Source organism: Ascaphus truei, chromosome 7, assembly GCF_040206685.1.
Source record: "Ascaphus truei isolate aAscTru1 chromosome 7, aAscTru1.hap1, whole genome shotgun sequence".
NCBI lineage: Eukaryota > Metazoa > Chordata > Amphibia > Anura > Ascaphidae > Ascaphus > Ascaphus truei.
Window position 1 is genome coordinate 34,730,798 of NC_134489.1, and position 27,435 is coordinate 34,758,232.

The 27,435-nt window shown below is 46.7% G+C and overlaps 1 protein-coding gene across 5 annotated transcripts in view; it reads right to left on the reverse strand.

Annotated features, from left to right (window-relative positions):
* Positions 1-1,257: 1,257 nt before the first annotated feature.
* Positions 1,258-27,435, reverse strand: part of MTMR11 (myotubularin related protein 11) — a 35,123-nt gene continuing 8,945 nt past the window's right edge. For 2 of the 5 annotated variants that reach the window (XM_075607624.1, XM_075607629.1), the window contains 15 exons: positions 22,315-22,451; positions 20,020-20,092; positions 19,739-19,881; positions 18,763-18,841; positions 18,059-18,200; positions 17,336-17,423; positions 16,381-16,469; positions 14,545-14,669; positions 12,838-12,910; positions 10,612-10,682; positions 9,485-9,657; positions 8,508-8,678; positions 6,693-6,929; positions 6,101-6,370; positions 1,258-3,283 (listed from right to left, as the gene is read on the reverse strand). In XM_075607624.1, the coding sequence (XP_075463739.1) occupies positions 3,134-3,283; positions 6,101-6,370; positions 6,693-6,929; positions 8,508-8,678; positions 9,485-9,657; positions 10,612-10,682; positions 12,838-12,910; positions 14,545-14,669; positions 16,381-16,469; positions 17,336-17,423; positions 18,059-18,200; positions 18,763-18,841; positions 19,739-19,881; positions 20,020-20,092; positions 22,315-22,451 (2,021 nt within the window). In that variant the 3' untranslated portion in view covers positions 1,258-3,133. The remainder of the gene's footprint in view (positions 3,284-6,100; positions 6,371-6,692; positions 6,930-8,507; positions 8,679-9,484; positions 9,658-10,611; positions 10,683-12,837; positions 12,911-14,544; positions 14,670-16,380; positions 16,470-17,335; positions 17,424-18,058; positions 18,201-18,762; positions 18,842-19,738; positions 19,882-20,019; positions 20,093-22,314; positions 22,452-27,435) is intronic. The other 3 variants (XM_075607628.1, XM_075607630.1, XM_075607625.1) reach the window with 2 other exon arrangements.

Genomic DNA, 27,435 nt, shown 5'->3' on the forward strand with positions numbered 1-27,435 from the left:
GAAACTCCATATAAACGAGTGTAAGCCCTATACCCATTGTCTTCGTGTCTTTTCGTGATGTCTTCATCTGAACCTGTATTGCTGAATGAGTTGCCAATCCTGTATCCTGATTGCTTCATTGTCCAACCCTTAAGTAAGTGTTATTTCTTGTCTGTTATTTGTATCATCTTGTGTGTCCACCTTCTTTAAGGAATAAACTATATTTATTATATCTAAGTCGTGTTCAATTCAACCCAGATATTTTGGTGTGTATTATAACCTATCACTAGCTACCGTGACACTTAGCAGGTCTAAAAATTAGGTAAATACAACCTCAGAAGAACAACAACACATGACATATTACACTGCCCCTCCATGGTGCCGGGCCCAGTAGCTGCCTGCACGCGCACAGGTCGCGAAGCGCGCCCACATTTTTGCAAAGACAAGAATCGTGTATTTGCTAGTGGCGATGGAGCGCTTGCCACTTTACGGCGGCGGTTCAGCCAATGAGGGAGAACCAGCAGCGTGACGTCATGGCCGCTCCCCCGCCATCTTGTCTTTCCCCCTGCAGCTCAGCCACAGACCACGGTTTTCACACCACCAGGCGCGCGTGGAGCAGCTGATACTGGGGCCGTAGCCTAAGGGCTGTTATATACATCATGCGGCCGTGTGCGCTTATGCGAACGCGCATGCACGTGCCTCATGCTTTTCGTGAGTATGGTGTTGAGTGTATACAGTGGTGAGTGTGTTTATGTGTATGTGTATGTATATGGGTGTGCGTGTGTGTTTATGTGTAATTTATGATTTATTAAAAAAAATATATATTTTTACCAGACTTGTGTAGACACACAAATACACACACACACACACACACACACACACACACACACACACACACACACACACACACACACACACACACACACACACACACAGAGCCGTTAGCGGCGCGAAAATATGAATTTCTTCATCTTCGCCGCCGTCTGTCGGCTGCCCTCTCCCTGCCGGGCGGGCGCACGGCCCTTCTATAGAAAGGCTGACTGACGTCAGCCAACTACAATTCCGCGCTCGCACACGGCACTATAGAACGTGCCTAAGAGTGTTTGGATAAAAGCTCCACCTCCATTTGGTGTGCTTAAATCTTAAATAGATAAAACCGCATTGCAGATATGCAGAAGGACACACCACACATATACTCCATTTATTTGTGTTAATGTCATTTCTCTTCCATTTTGTAACATTGAGTCCACAGCCAGCACAAAATAATAACAACACTCGTTTTTTTTATATATAAATATCTCAGTTTAATGAGCTTTTAAATAGAAACATTACTACAAAAATATACATATAGTCATACCGTACCATCCAATGTATGCGTCATATTACAGAGCAGCAATCAGCATACTGATATTTATATATGTTCCAATATTTGTTCTGCGCTAACACCTTACATTAATAAAAAAAAAAATGCAACTGAAAACCACCATTTTTGATCATGCCTAAGTTATACGGACGTACTTCTCGGGGAGACAGCGAATGAGGAAGATGGACGTATTACAAGAGCACATGGTTAAATATAGCTTACAATCGCTAAGAGCTTACAGCAGGGGAGGCCAACTCCAGTCCAACAGGTCAGGTTTTTGGGGATATCCCTGTTTCAGCACAGATGACTCAATCAGTCCCTGCTTCAGCACAGGTGGCTCAATCAGGGGCTCAGTCGAGCCACCTGTGCTGAAGCAGGGATATCCTGAAAACCTGACCTGTTGGTAGCTCTTGAGGACTGGAGTTGGCCGCCCCTGGCATAGAATATCTTCGTGGGTTATGCTGATCTTACAATAGAATGGCAGATATTATGCTAAGTGCAGTGTATTAAATAATACATTAAACAGGCCCAAATATTCAACATTTGGAGAATAAAGAGCGCAGAGAATAAAGCCGCAATGCTGAATTTATTTGTAGGGCACTAAAGTTGTTTGCGACTATAGTGTGTAAACAGTGCGGAGACCCCCTTTACTAAAGGGGTAGTGAGGGCAGGGCATGCAACGTTTCTTGGGTTTACCCTAAATACAGGGGGGGGGGGGAGAAACAGTGATTAAATAAGGTCAGAGGTAGAACAGCAGGTGGGAGGGGGTGGGGGGGAAGCAGAGTGGTCGTTATTTGATACAATGTATATGTTTCTAGTAGCGGCTTGCTCAACAATTCTGCTTTCATCTCAAATGCAGACCACAGGAGTTACATCCTCCGCCAGCAGAACTAGCGCAGAATTCTTGCAAAGGGAGGTTTATTAGACGCGGCACTAAATGTCTACAGATAAATACATATATATGTATACATGGAGCATTCTCGTCCTCTTTGTTATTTATAAATCAGTTCTGCAGTATTAGATAATACGGCATTTATTTAATGCTCTTAATGCTATTTTAAATAAGTTTTAAAGTACTGAGTATCCTTCAGTTGCTATAGTATAGCAGGCTCTGGCACACACCTGTGTTTGAGCCCTGCCCTCTCCCCAGCAGTGCACGAGCTTTGGCAACAAATGATCACAAACAGATCTCTTGCAGTGTTCCCAGCAGGGGGCTGTCAATTGTTACAGCTTTCTCCCCAGCCACAATCTGTTACCCCTAGTAATATAAGGTTATATTGTAGTTGTTGCGTTGCACTGACTGCAGGATAGAGGCACAAGCCGCCATAATGTGAACCCATGGAGCAGGTTCTTTGCTGATGACTGGATAACGGATGGATCGGCAGCTTATGTAATGACTTTTCATTAAAGGTAATAAAATGCTGCATATATTTAAACAATGCCGCCAGGAATGAACCTTTAAAGGGCCATGTTTACTCAGTGGTGCTTACGACTGAAATCAAAGAAAAATAGGTTGCATCATTTTGCCATGACAACTGGATCAACACATTGTCTTTGCGTGACCATAAAAGCATCATGAGTGGTCACGTGGTCAGTATCCTAGTGGTAACGTCTCTGCCTTGGAAGCGTGTTGGTAAATGGTGATGTGGGGCAAGGGCGTTTATTCCGGGAGCCGAAATACAGAGTTGCACAGGGGCTCAGGTATGTGCTCGGGAGCGCAGATCAGACACAAATAATCATCATTAAAGAGATGTGGCTTTGCGTCGCTCCTCCTGCGGCAGCGCCTGTGCGTTATCTGTAAGGGGATGGGCCGTGGACGCCGCCGGCCTGGCTCCGAACGCTGCTCCTGCTGATCTCGCTCGCACGCAGGCTCCGGAGCTTCTCCTGGAGAAGGTGCAGCTCCTCAGCCAGGCCAGGGGCGGGGGGCGATAAAACGGGAAACTTACAGGGGGGAAAGAGACAACGACACGGTATCAAAACATGTCTGCAGATGTTGGTACAGCCGGTTATCGTAACGCTCTCAAATAATAATCTCTTAACACCCACCCACACATCTGTACTTATAAGAGAGACAATACAGTATTGCAGGGGACGCCAACTCCAGTCCTCAAGGGCCACCAGCTGGTCAGGATATCCCTGCTTCAGCACAGGTGGCTCAATCAGTGGCTCAAACGGTGACTGAGCCACCTGTGCTGAAGCAGGGATATCCTGAAAACCTGATCAGTTAGTGGCACTTGAGGACTAGAGTTGGCCACACCTGCAGTACAGGGAATTATAGTATAATAAGTGCAACAAATAAGATCAGACAGTAGGAAAGGTCAACACCATCATAGACCCTTCCACAGGACCACATACATTGTCTCTGCAGAGGGGGAACGGTGTACGGAGAGGTAGATAGAGGAGATGCAGGGCTACTGTAAAAGGGGGAGAGCCAGTGTAGCATCCCAGACAGACCCCTAACTGAGGTAACCAAGAGCCGGCTTGAGGTACTGGCAACCTGGTCCCCCGAGTGCGGGCAGTATTACAGGCTCTGCAAGAGTGCCCGGCCACCGTTTTCACTCTGGAGTGAGGTCAGCCCTATGTGTGTGGGAAGCCCTACCCAGTGGTCCTGGATCACCAGCCCCTAAATTGGTAACAAAAGGTGGCGGGGAAGATTGGGACGTTGCTGCAGTGGAGCCCTGCCCTTCAGGACTTGGACTTTAAAAAGGGCAGGGAGTTCGACAACATGGGCAGCCGCTTCCAAAAGGACAACCCCAGTGACATATGGACCTCAAGGATTTTCAGGTTAGGGGAGCCACCTGATGGGGTGGTTGCCCCAGAGCCCACATCTTGAGGTGGGAGATGTGACGATTGGGGTAGCTGGCATCACATAATAAAGTGCAAGCCCAGCTATCTACCCCTATATCCATGTAAATTGGCCACCTATGTAAGGGTTATTTCGGCCAAATGTACCTTAATATGTGAGGAAGAACAGGGAATGTGTAAATGTATCCCATGTCTGTAAGAATGTATTTCAAAGCATGTATTCTTTATTCCCTGTGACAATCCTTCCCCCAGTTTAGAAAGCCGTTATTGTCTTATGATGGGATTTGTGGTGTGTGTGTAAAACTCTGTAATGTGCTTTAGGTATCAGCCCTGCAAGAAAGTAAATGAGATATTCCACTGTTACTGTCATTTCTATGGAAAAAGACTCAGCAATCCACTTAGTTGAAGCTTCCCATAGAAATTATAGGATTAAAACCAAGGTTGGGACAGCTAGATGTCAGGACTCCTGGGGAGAGGTGAAAGGCTGTTGATCAGATCTGGGAGTAAGAGCATTGTACTGCCCAGACTCTGAGGCTCCTACCCAGTGCGAGGTCTTGAGTGCCTAAGCACGCCCCTCCTCTGACTTTCTTGGCACCAACTCAATCCATGCTCTGATTGGCCAGCAGCCCCTATCCCATGTAAAGGATAGCCACTGAGGGCTATAAAGGGGTGCTGCTGATCAGAGCACTAGAGACTATCTGAGAGACACTCTGGGAAGGAGTTTGGATCTTGACTGTGACCGGCTGGAAATACATATCAGAGTGGCTGCTGTGTGTTCAGCACTCTAATATCCTGAAGCAGAGAAGCGGACAAGGTAAACCTATTTGAAACGGGTCGCTGCACCTAGTCGAGGGGGACCCTAGTCGAGGCTACAGTCTTCTTCCCAGGTCCCCACTTGGTGAGTGTATGTTATAACAGTGTATTTTGTGTATTTGCTGGTTCTGCCAGAATAAACCCGTTTATTCAATTACTTTGTCCTGTGCTTGATGACAGTGATCCCAGAAGGTTTTCGGTGTTAAAAGTACTGGTCTCCCATGACACTATTTACTTGTAAATTTATGGGTTCACAGAGGTACCGTTTATGACTGTATGGAGCCCCATTACTTCCATAACTGTGAGGATTTAGAGCAGGCCTGCACAACTCCAGTCCTCGAGGGTCGCAAATAGGCCAGGTTTTCAGGATATCCCTACTACAGCACAGCTGGTTCAATTAGTGGCTCAGTCATACTGAGCCACTAATTGAGCCAGCTGTGCTGAAGTAGGGATATCCTGAAAACCTGGCCTATTTGTGGCCCTTCAAAGACTGGAGTTGTGCAGGCCCGATTTAGAGCTTTATCCAGCGCGGTCTGGTGGTACAAGGATATGACATGTTTAGTTATGTTCTGCAGGCATTGCACATGTGCAGTATATACAGCTCAACCCCGTTATAGCGCGAAACGTTACAACGCGAATCCGCTTATAGCGCGGTGCAAGAGTGGCTCCCAATTTTCGTATTTATGAATACTTTACAGCACGATTGGTATTGGTGTCTTAAAGACTTTATTGTACAATGCATACAATTGTGCATTATTTCTAACGCGATCCGCTTATAACGCGATGTGATTCTTTGGAACCCAAGCACAGCGTTATAAGGGGATTAAGCTGTATACAGTATATATATATATATACACACACACACACACATATATATATATATACACACATGTACGCATGCACGTGTGTAAATATGAACACACATATAGACACACACTGTAAATATACACATCCAGTACACATATGCAGTTACACACAGATGTAGGGGGTATTGTGATTTACACAGTATATATACATGGTATATGTATAATGGGTTTTTGTCTCTGAAAGTTGCACCGGAAACTTTCCTCCCCCCCTGCCTCCCCCCCCCCGCCTCCCCCGCCGTGTGTAGTTAATTTGTCGAAGTTAGAGCAGCGGTACCTGCACCTCTGTAACACTGCGCAGGTAACATCTTCTCCACAGCCGGACCCAGGGCCCGACACACAGGGGGAGCAGCAGGTCGGCCGTGCAACGGCGAGAGCTAGCATTGCTTCGGAGTAGCCTCTCCTCCTCCAGCAGGCTCTCGGAGGCCCGGCGGGCATCTCTCCGTGACACTGTGCCGCTTTTCCAAGGCAAGGACGGAGTCTGCAGGCTGAGAACCCCCCTGGAGAGCAGGTACACGGGACACGTGTCGGAGAAGGTGGTGTCCGGCTGAAAAGGGGTAGAGACTATCAGTGTGTGTCTGTCCATAATGTAATCCCAGTGTAATGCCCTTCTAGTCATCCTGTAGCTCAGGGGTGCCCAACTCCAGTCCTCAAGGGCCACCAACAGGTCCGGTTTTCAGGATATCCCAGCTTCAGCACAGGTGGCTCAATCAGAGGCTCAGTCGAAGACTGAGCCTCTAATTGAGCCACCTGTGCTGAAGCAGGGATTGATTGAGCCATCTGTGCTGAAGCTGATATATCCTAAAAACCTGACCTGTTGGGGGGAGGGGTCTTGAGGACTGCAGTTGAGCACCCCTGCTGTAGCTCACCTTGTGCAGCATCCCATTGCCGTTCAGCACGGAGAGCCCCCTGCTTTGGTACATAGGATTCTGGAACTGCTGCCTCTGCAGAGGGCTATAGTACAGATCCCAATCCCACACTGTGGGGGGACACGGCTTGTACCCCCCATTCAGCAACATCTTCTCCTGCACCACGTCCCGCCAGCCTTTTACGGGGGTGTACGTCTGGCTAAGCAAGCGGCACTGCAACAACAGGACCACCAGATGCTGAGGCCGGCAGCAGAGAAGATTCATAGCATAGCGTTATATCTATATATATAAAACTCAAAATATGTTTGTCTGTGGTTTTGTGCGCGCTCTCATTGGCTGTCATTGGCTGTCAAGCTCTCCCATTGGCTGACTGCAGGGCGAGCCTTGGCTGTTATTGGCTCTCATTGCCTGACTACGGGCGGGCCTTGGCTCTCATTGGCTCTCGAGGTCTCTGAGTGCAAGGCAGGGTGACGTCATTAAAAACACACAGAGAGAGGGGAGATACATATATTATATACACACATAAAGAGGGGAGATACATATATTATATACACACATAGAGAGGGGAGATACATATATTATATACACACAGAGAGAGGGGAGATACATATATTATGTACACTCACAGAGAGAGGGGAGATACATATATTATATGCACACTCACAGAGAGAGGGGAGATACATATATTATATACACTCACAGAGAGAGGGGAGATACATATATTATATGCACACTCACAGAGAGAGGGGAGATACATATATTATATACACTCACAGAGAGAGGCGAGATACATATATTATATGCACACTCACAGAGAGAGGGGAGATATATATATTATATATATTATATACACACACACACACACACACACAGAGAGAGAGCACATACATATATTATATACACACAGAGAGAGGAGAGATACATATATTATATACACACTCACAGAGAGAGGGGACATACATATATTATATATACACACACACACACACACAGAGAGGGCACATACATATATTATATACACACACAGAGAGAGGGGAGATACATATATTATACACACACTCACAGAGAGAGGGGAGACAGAGGGGAAGCGGGAAAATGACATCTCGGGCAACGCCGGGTATATCAGCTAGTACTGAATAAGGGAGATATTTGCAATCAAGTTCAAGCTTTTGCAAAACTCGAGCTGCGTTAGAGGTGCTGTAAATTTATAGAAATCAATCCAAAAGAATTCAAACAAAAACCCATTACCGGCACTTTATCTACGACTTTTCCATGGCTCCGTAGCGGTGCCGGTATATCTGCAGCCAGAGAGCTGGTGTGCCTATCAAAATGGCGGCATTTAAATATCCCGCGTCACGTGGCCAATAGGAAGCTGTGACATTATCCCTTGCGGCTTCCTATTGGCTCATGTGACCGGGGGCTTTAAACGTGCAACATAGATACCGGCACCGCTACGAGGTAAGTATCTCGGGAAGCAGGGGGTCCCCGGAGCTGAAATTAATGGGGTTCAGCTCTGGAGATCACATGCTTCAATCCTGTAACATAAAAATAAAGCAAACAATACAACCTGTAGCGCTGCTTTAAATATGAAGACCTTTTTTTTAGATCATGTTAATAAAAATGTGAATATATAAAATAGAGAAACCCTGTATAGAGCAGTTTGCACTTAAAGGTTTATTCTAGGTGTGCCACAGAAGGATTTCCATCGGCGTATATAGAATTACCCCCTGAGAGTACTCGGGATGCACAAGTCTCCCCAACTCCTCTCTGCTTTGTATCCCAGGACACACATCTCGATGCAGCACTAGAGAATACCTGGCTGCCCCTGATCCTGTCCCACTGGCAGTTGTGCGAGAAGCTGCCACAGTACGGGTTGTACGTGCCATCGTGGAGAGCCACCAGGTACGACTCCGTAAACTCGAAGGCCGCCGGGAATTGCTGCACAAGCTGCCACACGCAATCCAGGAACAGCAGAAACACCGGAGACTGCGAGGAAAGAAATGTGGCCTGAAAACGCATGCGCGTGTATGGAGCAAGGGGCTATGTGCGGAGCACCTGAACGCTTTGTATAAATGCTGCGCTCGGGGCAAGGCGGCTGCCTTGGGTCCCGTGCCATCAGGAGCCTCATGCTCCCTCCTCCTGTGGGCTCTGGGATCCGGCTTCCCCCGGACCGGAGGGGGGGGGGAGCACGGGACCCCGGGACTGGCAGGACCACTTCTCACCAAAAGGTAGGTATGTGTCTGTTTTCTTTGAGACGGGGAGGTCTTACCTTCTCCGGAGCGGGAGGTCTTACCTTCTACGGAGCGGGAGGTCTTACCTTCTCCGGAGCGGGAGGTCTTACCTTCTCCGGAGCGGGAGGTCTTAACTTCTCCGGAGCGGGAGGTCTTACCTTCTCCGGAGCGGGAGGTCTTACATTCTCCGGAGCGGGAGGTCTTACATTCTCCGGAGCGGGAGGTCTTACATTCTCCGGAGCGGGAGGTCTTACATTCTCCGGAGCGGGAGGGCTTACATTCTCCGGAGCGGGAGGTCTTACATTCTCCGGAGCGGGAGGTCTTAACTTCTACGGAGCGGGAGGTTTTACCTTCTGTGGAACGGGAGGTCTTACCTTCTCCGGAGCAGGCCGCATCCTGCAGGGTCGCCATGGTGACTGACATCATGATGCTGCGACGCTGCTGGAGGAGGGCTGCTCTTCAAGCCAAGTCCCCTTAACTTTTCTCGCAGGGAGGGGGCCCTGCTACCAGCGTGCTGCCATGGGCCCCGCAAAGCCTACGGCCGGCCCTACAGTGACTCACTTCTTCTTTGTCCGTTTCCTTGAAGGGGTTAATCCTCTGCCGGAAGGGATGTCCCGCCGACACCCACTCCTTCTGAACCAAACTCTGGAACCCCGATAAGGTGCGTGCGTGAGGGTCCGATACCAGCTGGACCAGCGATGTCACGAGACAGTTCATATCGCGATCCTCCGGCTCTGCAGATGACATTTTGCAAGGTTAGTGAGGTTTATTCCACCGGCCCGTAAATAAGCCCGGTGTGCCAGCATAAGGTTAGGGTAGGGGTGGCCAACTCAAGTCCTCAAAGGCCACCCACAGGCCAGGTATTGGGGATATCCCTGCTTCAGTCCAGGTGGCTCAATCAGTCCCAGCTTCAACCCAGGTGGCTCAATCAGTGGCTCAGTCTGTGCTGAAGCAGGAATATCCTTAAAACCTGACCTGTTGGTGGCCCTTGAGGACTAGAGTTGGCCGCCCCTGAGGTAGGGCATCATATTTTCTCATTGCTGGTGAGATCCCTATTTCTCTATTGCACTAATAGACTCTAATCCTCTAGCTTGTCAGAGCCTCGGGCAGGGACCTCCTTCCTGTTGTCCCAACATATACGTACTCTTTTGTCATACAATGTTATTGCCGTCCCCCCCCACGTTGTACTGTGCTGTGGAATATGTTGGCTCCATACACACAAAATGCAATAATAATAATATGAATAATAGTCTGAAAAACACCACTGCATTTGCCGAGATATACAGTTTTACCAGCCACGTCTAATATTAAACCCTTTTGCCGACATTGAGGTCTGCGGGCGTCCATTCCATCTACATTTCCCAGCAGACCCGAAAGGGAAACTTGGTGTCTTGAATTTGGGTCAAGAATTCGTGGTTGCTGCTGCTGGGGCCCAGGTCTCCTTAGCACACCTGGTCCAGGGGGGGAGGGGGTGCAGAAAGGCCCTGGGGCTATGCAGAATCCCACCCACCAGCCTGGAGCTGGACAGCGCTCATCACCACCTCAACCCACCCTCATTGGTGCACGTCAAATCTGGATAGCCTCGTGGGAGGGTGTTGGGGAGAGCCACCCAAAACTCCATCTTGTAGAGGCCCTAACCCCGTATGGGGGCGACGGGCCCATTCTGAGGCCTCTGCCCTTTTCTTTACCTTGAAGGACCACAGAACGTCTTCTTTCACTCAGAAAAACGGAGACCTCGCTGGCTTTCTTCAGGCAAAACCTGCAACCATGAAATGCATGTTTAGCATTGTATATAGGGTCGCCAGGCGGCTTCTCCAAAAATACTGGATACAATGGTGACAGGTGCGACACGCTCAAGACACACACACACACACCTCTCACTGCTCCATGCTATTTCCTCCTCTCCTTGGCCCCACCCCCAGGCTCCTGACACCATCTCCTGATTGGCTGCACTAACCAGCAGCAGCCAATCAGGATGGAGGAAACTGCCCAGCCCCCTAGCAACAGCCCTGCTCTCTCCCTGCGCGGGGAAATCCCGCGGCCCCCCAAGCCGATCAGGCCACTATGTCCAGAGAGGTAATACCGGTATACACATACATGTCCCGTATTACCTCTAATTTTTCACTGGACAGAGTGTCCAAATACAGGACAGTCCTGTTCAATACTGGACACCTGCCAATGCTATGAATAACTCCTATTATATAGACAGTCGTCCTCCACATCACTGTGCAGCCTAAATAAACTGGTCCACATTCTTGCTCTAAACATAATATTTACCAAATGCCGACACTTTCACTTTCGCACCATAAATCCCACCGTGAGAAAAAGAGATCCTACCGTGAGAAAAAGAGTTCCCACCATGAGAAAAAGAGATCCCACTGTGAGAAGAGATCCCACTGTGAGAGGAGAGATCCCACCGTGAGAGGAGAGATCCCACCATGAGAGGAGAGATCCCACCGTGACAGAAGAGATCACACTGTGACATAAGAGATCCCACAGTCATTTTTCACATCTGGAGATATACTGATGCCATCATGTTATTTGATGGTAATTTTAAAGATGGCCACCGATTGTCTACACACTGCTGTATTATTACTATCTGTTGTGATACATCGCCAGACATGTCCGCAGTAATTTACAGCAGTAGCATCTACAGGGAGTTACATCTGCAATTAGGGATGTATGTGTGTTGGAGCAGGGGTGCCCAACTCCAGTCCTCAAGAGTCACCAACAGGTCCGATTTTGAGGATATCTCAGCTTCAGCACAGGTGGCTCTATCAGTCCCTGCTTCAGCACAGGTGGCTCAATCAGTCCCTGCTTCAGCCAACTGTGCTGAAGCTGGGATATCCTTAAAACCTGACCTGTTGGGGGGTCGTGAGGACTGGAGTTGAGAACCCCTGTGTTAGAGTAACATACTAATGAGAGGAGAATATGAAAAGGAGAAGGGAGGGGTGGATGGTGAATTCTGATTCCGCAGCTAGTGAAGGAGGCTGGCAATGCTGATACTTAAAGGCAAAGCTTAGCTGAGATTAAGTAAACCGCCTTCTGTAGTGAGGAAGGCGGAAATTGCCACTCCCCACCACGCCACAATGACGGGATTTGTCCTCCAACCCCGCGCTGTATACGTGCTCTGTCAGGGTAGTAACCCCCTCCCAAAAATCGCTACCAAATAATTATCATGGTTACCGATTCGTTACCTATGTACACACACACACAAATTTGAATTACATAGCGCCAGCTGTGTACGCATGGCGTTACAAAGGGATACTACTGAGAAAATAAAGGGCTACCAATATGGATGAGAGCAGCACGTAAATGACACCATGAAGGGAAATCCTGCCCCGCAGAGCTGACGATCTAAGCAACAAGTGGCAGAGTTTTTACTTTCTCTTCACCGCAATTCTAATATAGGACGTTGAGTGCCACTGGATTTAAATGGAAGTATATCACAAATATTCCAAAGATACAACCCTGAGTTACCAGACCAGAGACCCATGGCCATCACAGCTCATTACATTTAACCTTTTTATCGCCCGTAGAGAAGAAACAAGGAAATCAAGATTTGGGGAAAATAGTGTATTTTTTTTTTTTTTAACTATTTTGCTATCACAACACACCTGGGCCAATCTGTTTAAATCAGTGGCGAGATGTCGTCAGATTTGGCCCAAACCGGTTTGAAAGCTCGGAGAGTTGGAAAAACAGATTTAACCAGAAACAGACGACTGTCCCATAACTGTGTCAGAGCGATTATCAGAAGCCATCTGATAGCACTTAGCTCCCCTGTAAACATCTTGGCATTATTAGCCATGCAAAGCTTCAGCAACAAAGGGTGGTATTCAATTCCCTCGGGCTGCAATCGGTCTAAGCCCCATCTGCCTTAAGGAGCTGGTCGCGCCGTCTGTGGAGATGTTTACCTTACATGGTCCAGCCAACGTGTACCTTCGAGGTTAGAAAGCCACTTCTCGCCGGAGACCGCTGCAGAGGGATCTGGAATAAACAGAGACATCACGACAGATCAGGGCTGGCCACCAACAGGTCAGGTATTCAGGACATCCCTGCTTCAGTCTGAGCCACTGATTGAGCCACCTGTGCCGAAGCAGGCATATCATGAATACCTGACCTGTTGGTGGCCCTTGAAGACTGGAGTTGGCCACTCCCTGATCTAAGGACACTGGCATATTTAATGGTTTAACTGGAGCAGATTGACACTATTTTAAAAAATATATATATTTTTTCAGTTTCAAATATATCCATGGTAAACAAATGCTTTGGGTGGTTTTTACACTCTTTATCCAACATCTTTTCAAATCTTTCTACGGAAGAAGATTACAGACTAAGTTGTTTTAAATGATTTTTCCCTCACTACCTTGTACTGCCCTTTTAAGGGAGGCTTGGAAAGGTTTAAATGGATATGTCAAACCGGTTCAAATAAAATCTACCACAATGTGCTAAATGCTACTCTTAATCACCAAGCTAAATACTAAAAGACTAAATATTACTACTAATACAGTGACTACACAACTGTAGAATAAGGCCTCAGACTCTTGATCGGTTAATGCAATGTATGACTTGCTCCCAATCCCCCCCATCTCCCTGTAGCTACTTGAATAAATATAGTCTCTGGCAGACTGTTCTCCTAAAACAAGGGTGAACCTCTTAGGTGCCAATGACCTCTTGTGGTAATATGCAGAAATGGGCAAAAATCAGACGGTACATAGTACTCAATGAATGTATTTCTTTTGAAGAATATTCGTGTGTGAGCGGGTGGGCTGCCTAGAGACATAGGATTTTTTTCACAATATTTTTGCAAACAAGGACCGTCGTACAGCTTACATACAATCCGAGTTTTATTGTCAGACATATAGTTGGTTTTGTTTCACATGTGAAATATCTGGAGGGAAGACTACAGGAGAGAAGGCAAAAACATTTAGCTAAAGCCAAGTCACAAGATTTGTGCAAAAGTGAGTGTACCGATTGCAGACGTGTGTGATAATCTCATATATGAATCTAATACTTCATATATAAATTTTCGTCTATTTTTGTCTCCCTTTTCTCGTTATTCAAAATCCCTTGATTGAGTATTAAATATCAGCTAATTTTTGCCCAATTCTGCATATTTCCACAAGAGGTCATTAGCGCCTAAGAGGTTCAAACTTAGACAGAATATTGATCCAGGGGGTGATCTGATTGCCTCTTACCGGAATCAGGAATTACTTTGTTTCCCTTGTGAAATATAATTGGCTAATGCTACACTGGGGTTTTCTATTTGCGTTCCCCTAGATCAATTGAAATATAATTATAAGTTTCTCGTCCAGTTTAGCATTAGACAAAAGATTGAACTTGATGAACACGTATATTTCAAAGCATTTAGTTGTGTGTTATCTGAGGTCGAAACAATACAGCATGTGAACAAGTATTTTGGGTGTCACTCTCTAATAAAAATACCACGTGTGGTGCATTTGCACATCTCAGACAGGTCTGCCACCCTGTCTTTCCCCATTATCGCTTAGTAACAGTGCTTCCACTGCAGCAAGGGATTCTGGGTAATGGCTCGAATTGTAGTGGCTGTCACTGTAATGCGTTTCTATCTTTGTGGTGCACAAGCCGTAGAGTTTTATTACCACTCAGACATAGGCTACGCAGCTTGACGTAAGACAGCTGGATATCGGCGATCGCAGGAAGTTCGTCAGTAGTGTCCACAACAACACACTGGGAATGGTTTGCAAACAGCAGGGATCCAATAGACCTAGAACGCAAGAGATAGAGACCAATTAGCATGCACACACTTTCCGCTTGTACCAGAGCAAAGTACGTCTGAAGTCACAGTGTGTCCTCACTTCCAGGAGCATGTTCTTGTATAGCGCTGCTAGTTCTACGTAGCGCTTTACAGAGACATGTTGCAGACACAGGTCCCTGCCCCGTAGAGCTTACAATCTATGTTTTTTGATGCCTGAGGCACAGGGAGATAAAGTGACTTGCGCAAGGTTACAAGGAGTCTTTACTCACTGAGCCGCTATAAATAAATAAATATATATATTATATATATATATATATATATATATATATATATATATATATATATATATATATATATATATATATAGTCAGATAAGGCAGTTGGCACTCCAATAGGTGCTGGTAAGCCACAGGTGCACGTCCCATATAGAGAATGTAGTTATACGTTACCGTTCCAAGGATTGGTAAACAAGAGACAGCACTCAATGTTGAAAATCAAAGTGTATTAGTGAAAGCAAAAATACATAATACATTTTTGCTTTCACTAATACACTTTGATTTTCAACATTGAGTGCTGTCTCTTGTTTACCAATCCTTGGAACGGTAACGTATAACTATATATATATACACACACACACACACACACACACACACACACACACACACACACACATACATACACACAACCTTGTGAATTAAATCAATAGGAGAATGAAGATGGGATGGAACGTATTAGGAAGAAATTACAATATTTCAAGGGAACCTTCCATTGTGTCCCAACCTGTGGCGAATATCCCATTAGGCCCCAAGGGCAGCATATATTGCCACTTGCCAGCCATCACATGGTGTCACGTTGCCATGGCAACGGGACGGCGTGGTGTCAAATGACGCTGAAGGAGGAGGGTGGCACCAGGTAAGTGCCTAAGAGTTGCATATTTTTAAATCCGCCACTGGTCTCAAGAGAAAAGTGTTCGACCCATGTATCCTGCCCGTGCTCACGTACGGATGTGAAACATGGACCCTAAACGCAAAGACAATACAGAAGCTGCGGACAACGCAAAGAAGTGTGGAGAGGTGCATGCTGGGTATTACCCAAAGAGACCGGGAAACTAATGAATGGGTTCGGAAGCAAACAAAAGCCTGTGAGGAAATGTATGTGGCAGAGGGCTGGACATTTTGCAAGAAGTGACCATCGGGGTACCAAGATGGTACTCAATTGAAATATAAGGAGTATCAAAAGGATGATGGGAGAATGCAGTTAGGAAATATTTTGGAGCGACGTGTAGAAGAGAGGCTGTAACCGCTGTACCTGGAAGATCATTGGGGAGGCTTCATCCAGCAGTGGGGAGACCAGGGCTGATGTTTATTTACATTTATTTATTGTTAAAGTGGGGGACTGAATTCCAAAACCATGTTTTGACATTAACAAGAGACCCCACATAGTGCTGATAAAGGGATTAGTAATGGCGCTGGAATTGGGGAGAGAGGAATACATGCATTTTCTACCTCATTTATTTCAATCTGAATGATCTATTGTAGTTTAGATATAACCAATTTTTTGCTTCGAGTTGGGGCTCATTTTCCCCCACACAAACAAACAAACACACACACACACACAATCACGTGTGTGTTTATACATACACAGCTATCACACGCTGAGGCCCTTATACTCAGACACCATGCCAGGGCTACAGGAGAAGCAATGACCGAATTCTCCGTACCGGACGATGTCTTTGTCCGGGTCTGTGTTGGTTTGATATCCGGCCGATCTCAGTAGGTCACTGCCCGCTGGGTGATGCCAGCACAATCTCTGTGAGAGGGAAATACCCACGAGCCACACGTTATCTGTGCTGAATATTGAACTCCTGCTTTCCTTGCTATTTGTTTTTAGAGTTACAGGATTAAAGCAGGGGGGTCACCGGTGCTGAACCCCATTCCTTTCAGCTCCAGGGACCCCCCCGATTGCCGGGATACTTACTTCCGTAGGGGGGTGCAGGTATCTCTGTGCAGGCAGCAGCTCCTGGTGGGCTTGGTGGGGCAATTGAAATGGCGGCATTTAAATGTCACACAGGCCAATGGGAAGCCATGAGGTCATCCCTTGCGGCTTCCTATTGGCCCAAGTGACCGTGACGTTTAAACCTGCAGAGAGATACCGGCGCCCCCCACGGAGGAAGTGTCTCGGGAGCAGGGGGTCCCCGAAGCTGAAATTAACGCAGTTCAGCTCTGCAGACCCCCTGCTGCAAATCTGAAACTCTAAAAACAAGAATAAATACTGGGACTCTTAAGAAAAAACAGGACTGCTTCTGTAATGCCCAGATCCGCTAAAGCAGGGGTGCTGAACCGTTCCTCAAGCCCCCTCCCCCTCCCAACAGGTCAGGATTTCAGATGGTCCCAGCTTCAGTGCCACATGTGCTGAAGCTGGGTCTGATTGAGTCACCTTTGCTGAAGCAGGGATATCCTGAAAACCTGTCCTGTTCGGGGTGCTTGAGGACTGGAGTTGAGCACCCCCGCCACTAAAGGGTGAAAAGCCTTAAATGAATGGGAGTAAAGACTTGCTAAAGCTTAGCACCGTTTAGAGAATCTGGGCCTGAGAGTGGAGTTATAACCGCTCCCCACGTTCCTTAAAACGAGCCAGCCCGCAGGGAAAGGGTCCCGCACGCGGCTGCAGGTACTCACAGGGATGCGCCGCTGGTTAAAATGAGCAAATGTCTTTTTCAGGTCGTGGTCCAGCAGTTTGCAGGGGACTAAGAGGTACTTGGACAGGCTGGAGAAAAAAAACAAAGACATGCAAGTCTGTGAGGTCGATCCCCGCAGGAGGAGAATGGAGGCAAAGTGCTCAAAAATGAAATAAATCCTATTCCACTGTCAATTTGTTAATAAAAAAAAGGAGTCAATAAATAAAAACATTTTTTTTTTTTTAAACATGAATATTAAAATTTTTTAAAGTAGCGGTACTCCAGTGGCCAACTCCAGTCCCCAAGGGCCACCAACAGGTCAGGTTTTCAGAAAATCCCTGCTTCAGCAAGCTGGCTCAATCAGTCCCAGCTCCAGCACAGGTGGCACAATCAGACCCTACTTCAGCACAGGTGGCTCAATCAGTCCCTGCTTCAGCACAGGTTGACCAATCAGTGGCTCAGTCAAAGACTGGGCCACTGATTAAGCCACCTGTGCTGACACAGGAATATCCTGAAAACCTGACCTGTTGGTTCACCTCTGTGTGCATGATCTCAGTCTCTCTCATGATTTCCCCCAACCTTTGATATATATCATTACAGCAGGAATATCCTGAGAACCTGACCTGTTGGTGGCCCGAGAGGACTGGAGTTAGCCGCTCTATATTTCCTGGTCCTTCCCCTGCTGCCTGTACTCAGCGGGCAGCCTGACACCCGCACACATTACCTGGTCGAGGTGTCGCAGCGCTCGTTCACTGGGCTCACTCGCCAGGCCGACGTTCCGAGCCTCTCCAGCTCCGCCTCCCAGTCCGCAGAAGACTCGAAAAGCAGCGTGGGGAAGTCGGTCAGCGCCCTGCTCGGCCTGTTATCTGAAACCACACAGACCGTTCACATCCTCCCTGAGACCCCCTGCTGGTAGGGGGGCAGAGCTACAATTAGACATCTGCGCTGTCCAGGGGAAATGGCCCGTGTTTACCAAGCAGTGCTATCGTGCCGAAAGACGCCGTAAAGTCCATTCAAGAGAAAAGGCCTTTTAGGCAGGGGTTCTCAACTCCAATCCCCATGACACCACAACCCCCCCCCCTACAGGTCAGGTTTTCAGGATATCCCTGCTTCAGCACAAGTTACTCAATCAGTCCCAGCATCAGCACAGGTGGCTCAGTCCCTGCTTCAGCACAGGTGGCTCAATCAGTGGCTCGGTCCTTGACTGAGCCACTGATTGAGCCACCTGTGCTGAAGCAGGGATATCCTTAAAACCTGACCTGTTGGGGGGGGGGGGGGTCTTAAGGACTGGAGTTCAGAACCCCTCCCTTAAGGGTTCCTCTGGAATAGCACTGCTTAGTAAACATGGACCAATGTATATAATCTAACATGTGCCTCCTCAGTTCCAGGGACTCCATATCTTTCCGTCACGTCCATGTACCCACTCACCCAGGCTCTGCAACGCCGGGGATCCCTGCTGCATTTGTCGTCTGTTCTTCTGCTGGCTCTCAACAATGGCTTTTGTTATCTAGAACCACAACGAGTCGCCGTGTCAGTGGGTGAAGCAGTCATTTCCTTATTACCTGTGACAGGTTTCCGTGTCCCGGGCGGTTTCAGCCGCGCTCGGTATTAGCTGCTGCCAGCTCGTCTGCACCATCAATAAGTGGGTCATGAGACAAGGGATTAAGTGACCAAGGAAGAGGGCAATAGGTCAAGAACTCACGACCCCTGTGTGTTGCAATGAATCAAGGGGCAAAAAAGGGATTGATATACAACAAAGGTGGCCCACTCCAGTCCCCAAGGGCCCCACCAACAGGTCAGGTTTTCAGAATATTCCTGCTTCAGCATAGGTGGCTCAATCAGTCCCTGCTTCAGCACAGGTGGCTCAATCAGTCCCTGTTTCAGCAGAGGTGGCTCAATCAGTCCCTGCTTCAGCACAGGTGGCTCAATCAGTGGCCAAGTCTTTGACTGAGCCACTGATTGAGTCACCTGTGCTGAAGCAGGGATATCCTGTTCTGCTGGTGGGGCCCTTGACTGGAGTTGGCCACCCCTGATATACAGTATGCACACATGTATGTAATATAGCACAGTGTGTGTGTGTGTGTGTGTGTGTGTGTGTGTGTGTGTGTGTGTGTGTGTGTGTGTGTGTGTGTGTGTGTGTGTGTGTGTGTGTATGTATGTATGTATGTATGTATATATATATATATATATATATATATATATATATATATATATACTGTATAACGCACATGTACACACTATATACAGGTCACACACGTGTGCACACTATATACAGGTCACGCACATATATACACTATATACAGGTCACGCACGTGTACACACACTGTATGCTGGTCACACATATATATATATACAAGTCACGCACATATATACACTATATAGAGGCTGAGAAAAGAGCACTTACCCTGTACGCTTGTGGCTGTAGCCCGTTGTCACTGAAATGAAAGTGTATGACTCGGAAGCCTTTACAATGAATGATCAGCTCCTCTGGGATGAATTTCAGGTTGGACTGCGGGGTCACGACCTTTACCTTGGTCTGACTGGTCACTGAAACCCAAAGCACAGAACAAAGATATATATATACACACACACACACACACACACACACATCTGTGAAGTAAGGCACTCCTCTATGTAATTACCCACCCAGGTACACACACACCTCTGGCCTTGTTTCCCACTCACCTGCCAAAACCCTGTCCACACCTGGGAGAGCAACGTCATTGTAACTGTCGAATGAAACCTGGTTGGACTGATCCTGTCACAGAACAAAAAGATGTATTAAATTAAATAAAATAACATTGTGGGGTAATTGTATTGGGGGGGGTAATTGTATTGGGGGGGTAATGGTGGAGGTAATTGTATTGGGGGGTAATGGTGGAGGTAATTGTATTGGGGGTAATTGTATTGGGGGGGTAATGGTGGAGGTAATTGTATTGGGGGGTAATTGTATTGGGGGGTAATGGTGGAGGTAATTGTATTGGGGGGGTAATTGTATTGGGGGGGTAATGGTGGAGGTAATTGTATTGGGGGGGTAATGGTGGAGGTAATTGTATTTGGGGGGGTAATTGTATTTCGGGGGATAATGGTGGAGATAATTGTATTTGGGGGGGGTAATTGTATTTCGGGGGATAGTGGTAGAGGTAATTGTATTTGGGGGGGGGGGTAATTGTATTTCGGGGGATAGTGGTGGAGGTAATTGTATTTGGGGGGTAATTGTATTGAAGGGGAGGTAGTACTTGTATTTTGGGGGATAATTGTATCTGGGGGGTACTAGTGGTGTTTGTATTTGGAAGGGTAGTGGTGTTTTGTTTTGGGGGCGTAATTATTGTGTGGGGGTAATTGTGTGTAGTGGGTTGCTTGGGTATTGTGGGGAATTGTGTGTGTGGCCAGGGGAGGAGGGGAAAATGAGTGTAAAGAGGGGGGGGATTTGGTGAGAGGGGGTAATTGAGCGATAGGGCAGGGGGAGAGGGAGTGGGGAGAGTGAGTGTAAAAGAGGGAGGGGGGAGAGTGTAAAAGAGGGAGGGGGGAAGCGGGGTAGCATGAGAAACAGAGGGGGAGAGAAATACAGGTGTGAAAGAGGAGGGATCGCAAGGCCGCTGACACAGGGTGGGGGGCACCCAAAAAATTTCCTCACGGGGCGCTGAAATGGCTGAGGCCGGCCCTGCGAACATACGCTAGGAATTTACGCTTAGCTGAAAGCCTGAGACTCCACGGGAACCTATTCCCCTCTTATGGGACAATTTAAACCTGTGCTAAATTCCTTTATTATTTCTCTGGTATTAAGGTGATGTGCCAAGTGCTTGGATGGTGGATAATAATAAGGATATGTTAATATGCAATGCGTCAACATTGTGGATGTAGTCGGGAATTTGTGATCTAGAAGTTTAATGACGGGACCGTGTTATCTTTGGATTACACACACTACACCATTATAGACACACACACACACACACACATATATACATATATATATATACACACACACACACACACACACATACACACACACTGTATGTTGTAATATCTTGCATGTACTGTCAGTGACTGCTACCATCCTCTCTCTCTCTCTCAATATATATTTGGGGGGGCAAGTTACTTTTGGGGGGGGCAAGTGGGTTTTTCCCTAGTTTGTCGAGCCCTGATTATAGATACATATAATATTATAGAAACATATAACATTATGGAAATGTAACCCTCCCTCCCCGGCTCCCAGGGAGTTTACATCAACGTCTCTTATCTTGGCTCTCTCAGATGGGGTTTCCTTATCAGGGTGCTGGATTCGTGAGGCTGGGCGCCAACAACTTTATTCATTCAACTGGATTGGTTCCATCCTTGTACACTGGGAACCTTGGTATAGACATAACTGCATTCTCCCTGGTGCTGTCTGAACCTGCTTCCCTGGCTGCCCCTATCTCGGCTTGCTAGGGAAGCACTGATGCTTGATTCCCTTGGTTACCTACGAAACCTACGGAAGCTCCCTTCAGGGGCCACATGGGCCCCTGTCTGAGCCTGGTGCTAATCTCCCTCTACCAGGGATAAGGGCACCTCTCTTGGAGTGATCTGCCTTTGCTTCAGGACAGTCTGCTGAGTACCCTGTGGGACTCTATAGGCAGCCTCTCCATGGAAGCCCAAGGGTGAAGGGAGACATCTCTATGGGATGCTACCTAACCAGGGTACTGTCCCTCTATATAAAACAGTGACAGGGGATCCTTACCCTATACTATCATATGAACGTATTTACACTATTCACAGTGAGATCCTACTACTTCCCCTCCTCCTGGGATGTGGCTTCCAGAAATTTACGTGTGTGTGTGTGTGTGTGTGTGTGTGTGTGTGTGTGTGTGTGTGTGTGTGTGTGTGTGTGTGTGTGTGTGTGTGTGTGTGTGTGTGTGTGTGTGTGTGTGTATGCATATATATATATATAATGTGTGGGCGCATTATAAATAAATAATAATATTGAAAGGAGAAAAAACTCACCTGGGAGGTGAAGGGCAGGCCAGGTCTGAAAGCAATTCTGTGGCTGGTACAATACAATGTGCCTGAAATATACTGGTGGCCATCTTTAAAGTATATGCGCTTCTTCACCCTGACAGCCTCTTCCTGCACACTCTCTCCTGAAATACAAGAAAATACACATGTAATACTCCGGCACAATATACTGCACATTACAAGCAAGTAAAAGTGCTCAGCCATGTGTCGCCTTCCCTACATCTTTAACTACTTAGCTGCAAGAAGTGGCTGCGACGCTTTGCTTTCTGCGTGTCTCTGCAAGCGTCCGTTTCAAAGCTTCACAAATATAGACTTGAAAGCCTAGTTCCCAGTGGTCTCCAAATCTAACACGGATTCTTTGTGCAAAAATCATTCTTCAAGTCTTAAAAAAAAAACTCCAGAAAACCGCTCTGCCCGTTTAACTAACCCCTAAGCAGAAATATATATATATATATATATATATATATATATATATATATATATATATATATATATATATATATATATATATAAAAATAAATGTATTTGTTTTGACTGTACTTGGACACTTAAAAATACACAATATTAACAAGCTCAAAAACCCAAATCCACAGTATTGTATATTTATATACAATCCAAACAATATTCAATGTGTTTGTTTTCTTTTAATAAATCCATTGCATCATATTAGATAATACTCTAAGTTTTAATGTACTGCGCATCCTTTGATTTCTATAGCAGGCTTTAGCACACTTCCCCAGCAGTGCAAGATATTTGCAACACTTTCCTGTTTGTGATAATATGTTGCCAATATTCCCAGCACTTTGAGCTGCAAACTGTAACAATAGATCATGTTACCTTAGTAATATAAGAATACATTGTAGCTGATGAGTTACACTGACTGAAGGATTGATTAAAACTGAAAGACAGCCATTTAGGGAACCCTGGGAAACATGATTTTTGCTGATCGATCGGCAGCTTAGATAATTAGCTTTCCATAAAGGTAAACAAAGGCTGCATATATTAAAACAAAAAAAATATTTTTGTTTTAAGTGCCGCACGGTCTGCGTCTTTGAATAGTACCAGCTGGAGAGCTACTGGCCAAGTGACCAGAAATGTAATCGCCCTGTAGCACACGCATAGCACACGTTCTAGAACCGCCGTTCGGGTGGTTTTCGGCTGAAATTCCCCACTGGACTCATATCATCTGCTTCAGTGGATGTAGAATAAACCCCATAATCAGTGGCGTAGCTTTAGGCCGGGCGCCCATGATCCTGGGGGCCCGCTCTCTAGGGTGACCAATCCATATTTGTCCCGGCATATTTGCCGACTGCGCATGTGTAATCGGCACTTGCCGGCTGCTCGTGCACGCATATCGGTACTTGCATGAAGTACCGATCATGGTGTCGATCGCGCATGCGCGGCCAACGCAACAGAAACATTTTGCCCGGGGCCCGCCCATGTCTACCTATGCGGCTAAATTTGAACCCCGTAGGCACTGCATACATGTCATGCGTCCCATGCTATTGGCTATATCAGGGCTGCGAGAAATAAATGTTATTAACCTGGCACTCTACGCGCAAATAAAAGTGCAATTCTGATATAAGATAGTTCTGTGGTAAAATACCACACAGTGAAAAAAACAACAGTGTTATAAAATACAAAATACTTTATAAAGTGCTGCTCAGACCCATTATATGATTGCTCATTCAATCCTCAGCAATATCAAAGTCCAGGTGGTGGGAAACGCAAACGTGAATAAAACATTGAACACACAAATACAGTAGTGCAATATGTCTTTCAAAGTGAATACATTTCTTGGTAGCCTGTAGATTGCGTACACACAATCTATCTGTTCTTTAAAGCGTATCCATCAGTGGCAACAACGTGTCCGATGCATCTAGGAGCGTGGCGAGCTTGTGAATAAAAAATAGAAGCCCCAATAGCGCAGACTGATATAGAATGTATCAGGTGGTACAGAAAAGCATTGTTACACTCACATGGTGTCAGGATATATCAGGCACCTAAGCAGTGATTAGAGAAAGAGTAGGCGCCACCTGGGACCCTCAGCGTTCACCCCCCGCTCATGTCCGCAGCTCTCTCAGCATCTCTCCACGCTCCGCTCTCACTCGTGATTGGCTGGCTTCCGCACGTCCTGGTTTGGATGCCCGGATGCAGGTTCAGGGAAGCAGCAGCGCTGTGAGCATCACTCCTGCACAGCTGTGATCTTGTGGCACTCCACGCGTTTCACTCCACGTGTTTCACTGGATTCCCAAATTCTTTTCTGTACCACCTGATACATTCTATATCAGTCTGCGCTATTGGGGCTTCTATTTTTTATTCACAAGGTTACCGCACATGTAGATGCATCGGACACGTTGTTGCCACTGATGGATATACTTTAAAGAACAGATAGTTTGTGCGTACACAATCCATAGGCTACCAAGAAACGTATTCATTTTGAAAGACATATTGCACTATTTGTGTTTTTAATTTTTCGTTCCCATGTTTGCGCTCCCCACCACCTGGACTTCTATATGAGGGGTACGCAAGCTTTTGCTCTTGCCTTGTGTCCCCCGGTGCTCGCGCCCCTCCCCCCTTCGCTTAGTGCGGCGTCAAATGACGCGCGGGGTCATGTGACGTCACGCCACATGACCCCGCGTTGCCATGGAGACGCGTCCAGACGCCGCCTGAATCTCGGTAAGTTGAGGTTGCAGAGGTTGAGGTCCAAAAATTCGCCCATCTCTACTTATGGGAAGAAAACTAGAAATGAACTAAATCATTTGTCATATTGGATGTGGGCGCTGCTTTGTTTACAGTTCTACTGGTGAACGTGCCTGAATTTGACATGGTGTGCGGTTATTTTCAGCACCATATGTAGGCTGTGAGCTCCCTGGAAAAGGGACCTCTCTCTCATATGGTATCCGTTTGTGTCAGTATCGTGGTGCCATGGGAGTTGTAACGTGCTGAGAACGGGGTGAATAAGCACAAAATACACATTTGGCCCCGCTTTCTCCGAGGCGGTCACTGGCATTCCTAAGAACTGATTCAGAATGTAACTCTGATGACTGCAGCGTTGGAATCACTGTTGCGCTCTTTTATAAGTTACATATGAGCCCAGAACCCAACCAAAGCAGGTATTGTATATTGCATGTTATTTGTTGCTGTGCAGTTACACAAGCTCAGTATTAGATCTTAAATGATTAAAACAGGGGTGACAAACTCAAGTCATCACCAAACTGGTCAGGTTTTCAGGATATCTCTGCTTCAGCACAGGTGGTTCAATCAGTGGCTCAGTCTTCCACTTGTGCTGAAGCAGGGCCATCCTTAATACCGGACCTGTTGGTAGCTCTTGAGGACTGGAGTTGGCCACCCCTGGACTACACAATAGTTAGACATAGTGGGCACAGTGTCACGGAGTTACTTCCCCTTATTACAGCTGCCGCTGCTTTCCAGCTCGGAGGCAGTGAAAGGAGTCTCCGTTTTAGGTTTTCTCAAAACGATAGAGGAAGTTTCTTAAAAAAGAGAAGAGGAACGGGATCAAAGATGCGGGGAGGAGGGGTGGGAGAGACGCGGAAAGACGCGGGGATGGGGGGGATAGATGCAGGGACGGGGCAGACGCAGGGAGGGGTAAGACGAGGGGAGGGGTGAGGGGAGGGGTGGGGAGAGCTGCTCACAAACTTTCACAACTTGGAAAGCGGAAATCCTGACCACAGCCTGCAGAGTATATATATATATCCATCCCTTGCTGCACTGGAAGCACTGTATGCCAGGCCAAGGGAGCGCAGACTTTTGCTGCTGCGCCGCGCTGTCGTCCCTGCCTGGATGCTCTCGCCCCCTCTCCCTACCTTAGACCTGCGTCAAATGACGCTGCGGGGTCATGTGACGTCACGTGACCCGTGCCATCATTTGACGCTGCGTTGCAATGACGATGCGTCACAGAGCGCCTGAACCTCGGTAACTATAGAGGTTGCAGAGGCCTCACGCGATCCCCCGGCCTTTCATTTAAATGCCTTGGGGAAGAGCGCGGGAGCTCTGCAACCGCCCGCACCCCGCCCCCGCCAGCAAAATCACCCACCCCCCCTGAGGGGCACGCCCCCCAGTTTGTGCACCGCTGTGCTAGGCGATAATGGTGAAAAGCAGGGTTGCAGACCTGTCTAACACATGTGAATGTGCTCACAAGTGATTATATATATATTTATAATCAAAAAATAAATAGATGATACCGTTCTGTGGCTAACACACACACACACATTATATATATATATATATATATATATATATATATATATATATATATATATATATATATATATATATATACATACACACACATATACACATATATACATATACATATATATACACACACACACACACACACACACACACACACACACACACACACACGAAGGAAGAGGGCAAGAGAGTGGCAAATGGGGTTATTCCTTAAATTGTGATAATGCCAATTGGGGCTGATCAACCCCACATACAAAGAAAACAAAAAGGAGGTACACACAAAAAAAGAACTTTTTTTTTACAAAAAAAAAATATATATATATATAGTCAGTGAAAATAAGGTACTCCTATAATTCACGGTGCCACGGTGTCACGGAAATGAGGGTATGTATAGCATAAGAGCAAAGTAGATCCAGCACACTTGGACTTCCTCAACAAGTGGAATGTTTTATACATGAGCCTAAGCACGGCAGCCTGGGTGCGGACCGTCCAGGGGAGAATGCAACGAACAAAACAGGACAGGCACTCCAATATCAAACACAGGAGTTTCTCAAGAAAGGCTATAGATTGAGCCGAAACGTTGCTCTAGTTCATTCCTGTTTCTGATATTGGAGTGCCTGTCCTGTTTTGCTATACTTGCATATCACAGCACAGGAGACGTTGGACTCACGTAACAGTGATCACTGGCCTGGATGCACTGAACTTGTGTATTAATCATCTAGAATTATCCACTAGGCACCGAGATATTTGTCTGTCTTATGAGCAATTCTAGAATATATACATATATCTATATTAATTGTCTCTCTGAGATACATTAATAAAAATAAACAGAAACACTGTTTGTTGTGTGTATGATATATTTATGCAGTGTTTGTGTAAATACATGTACAC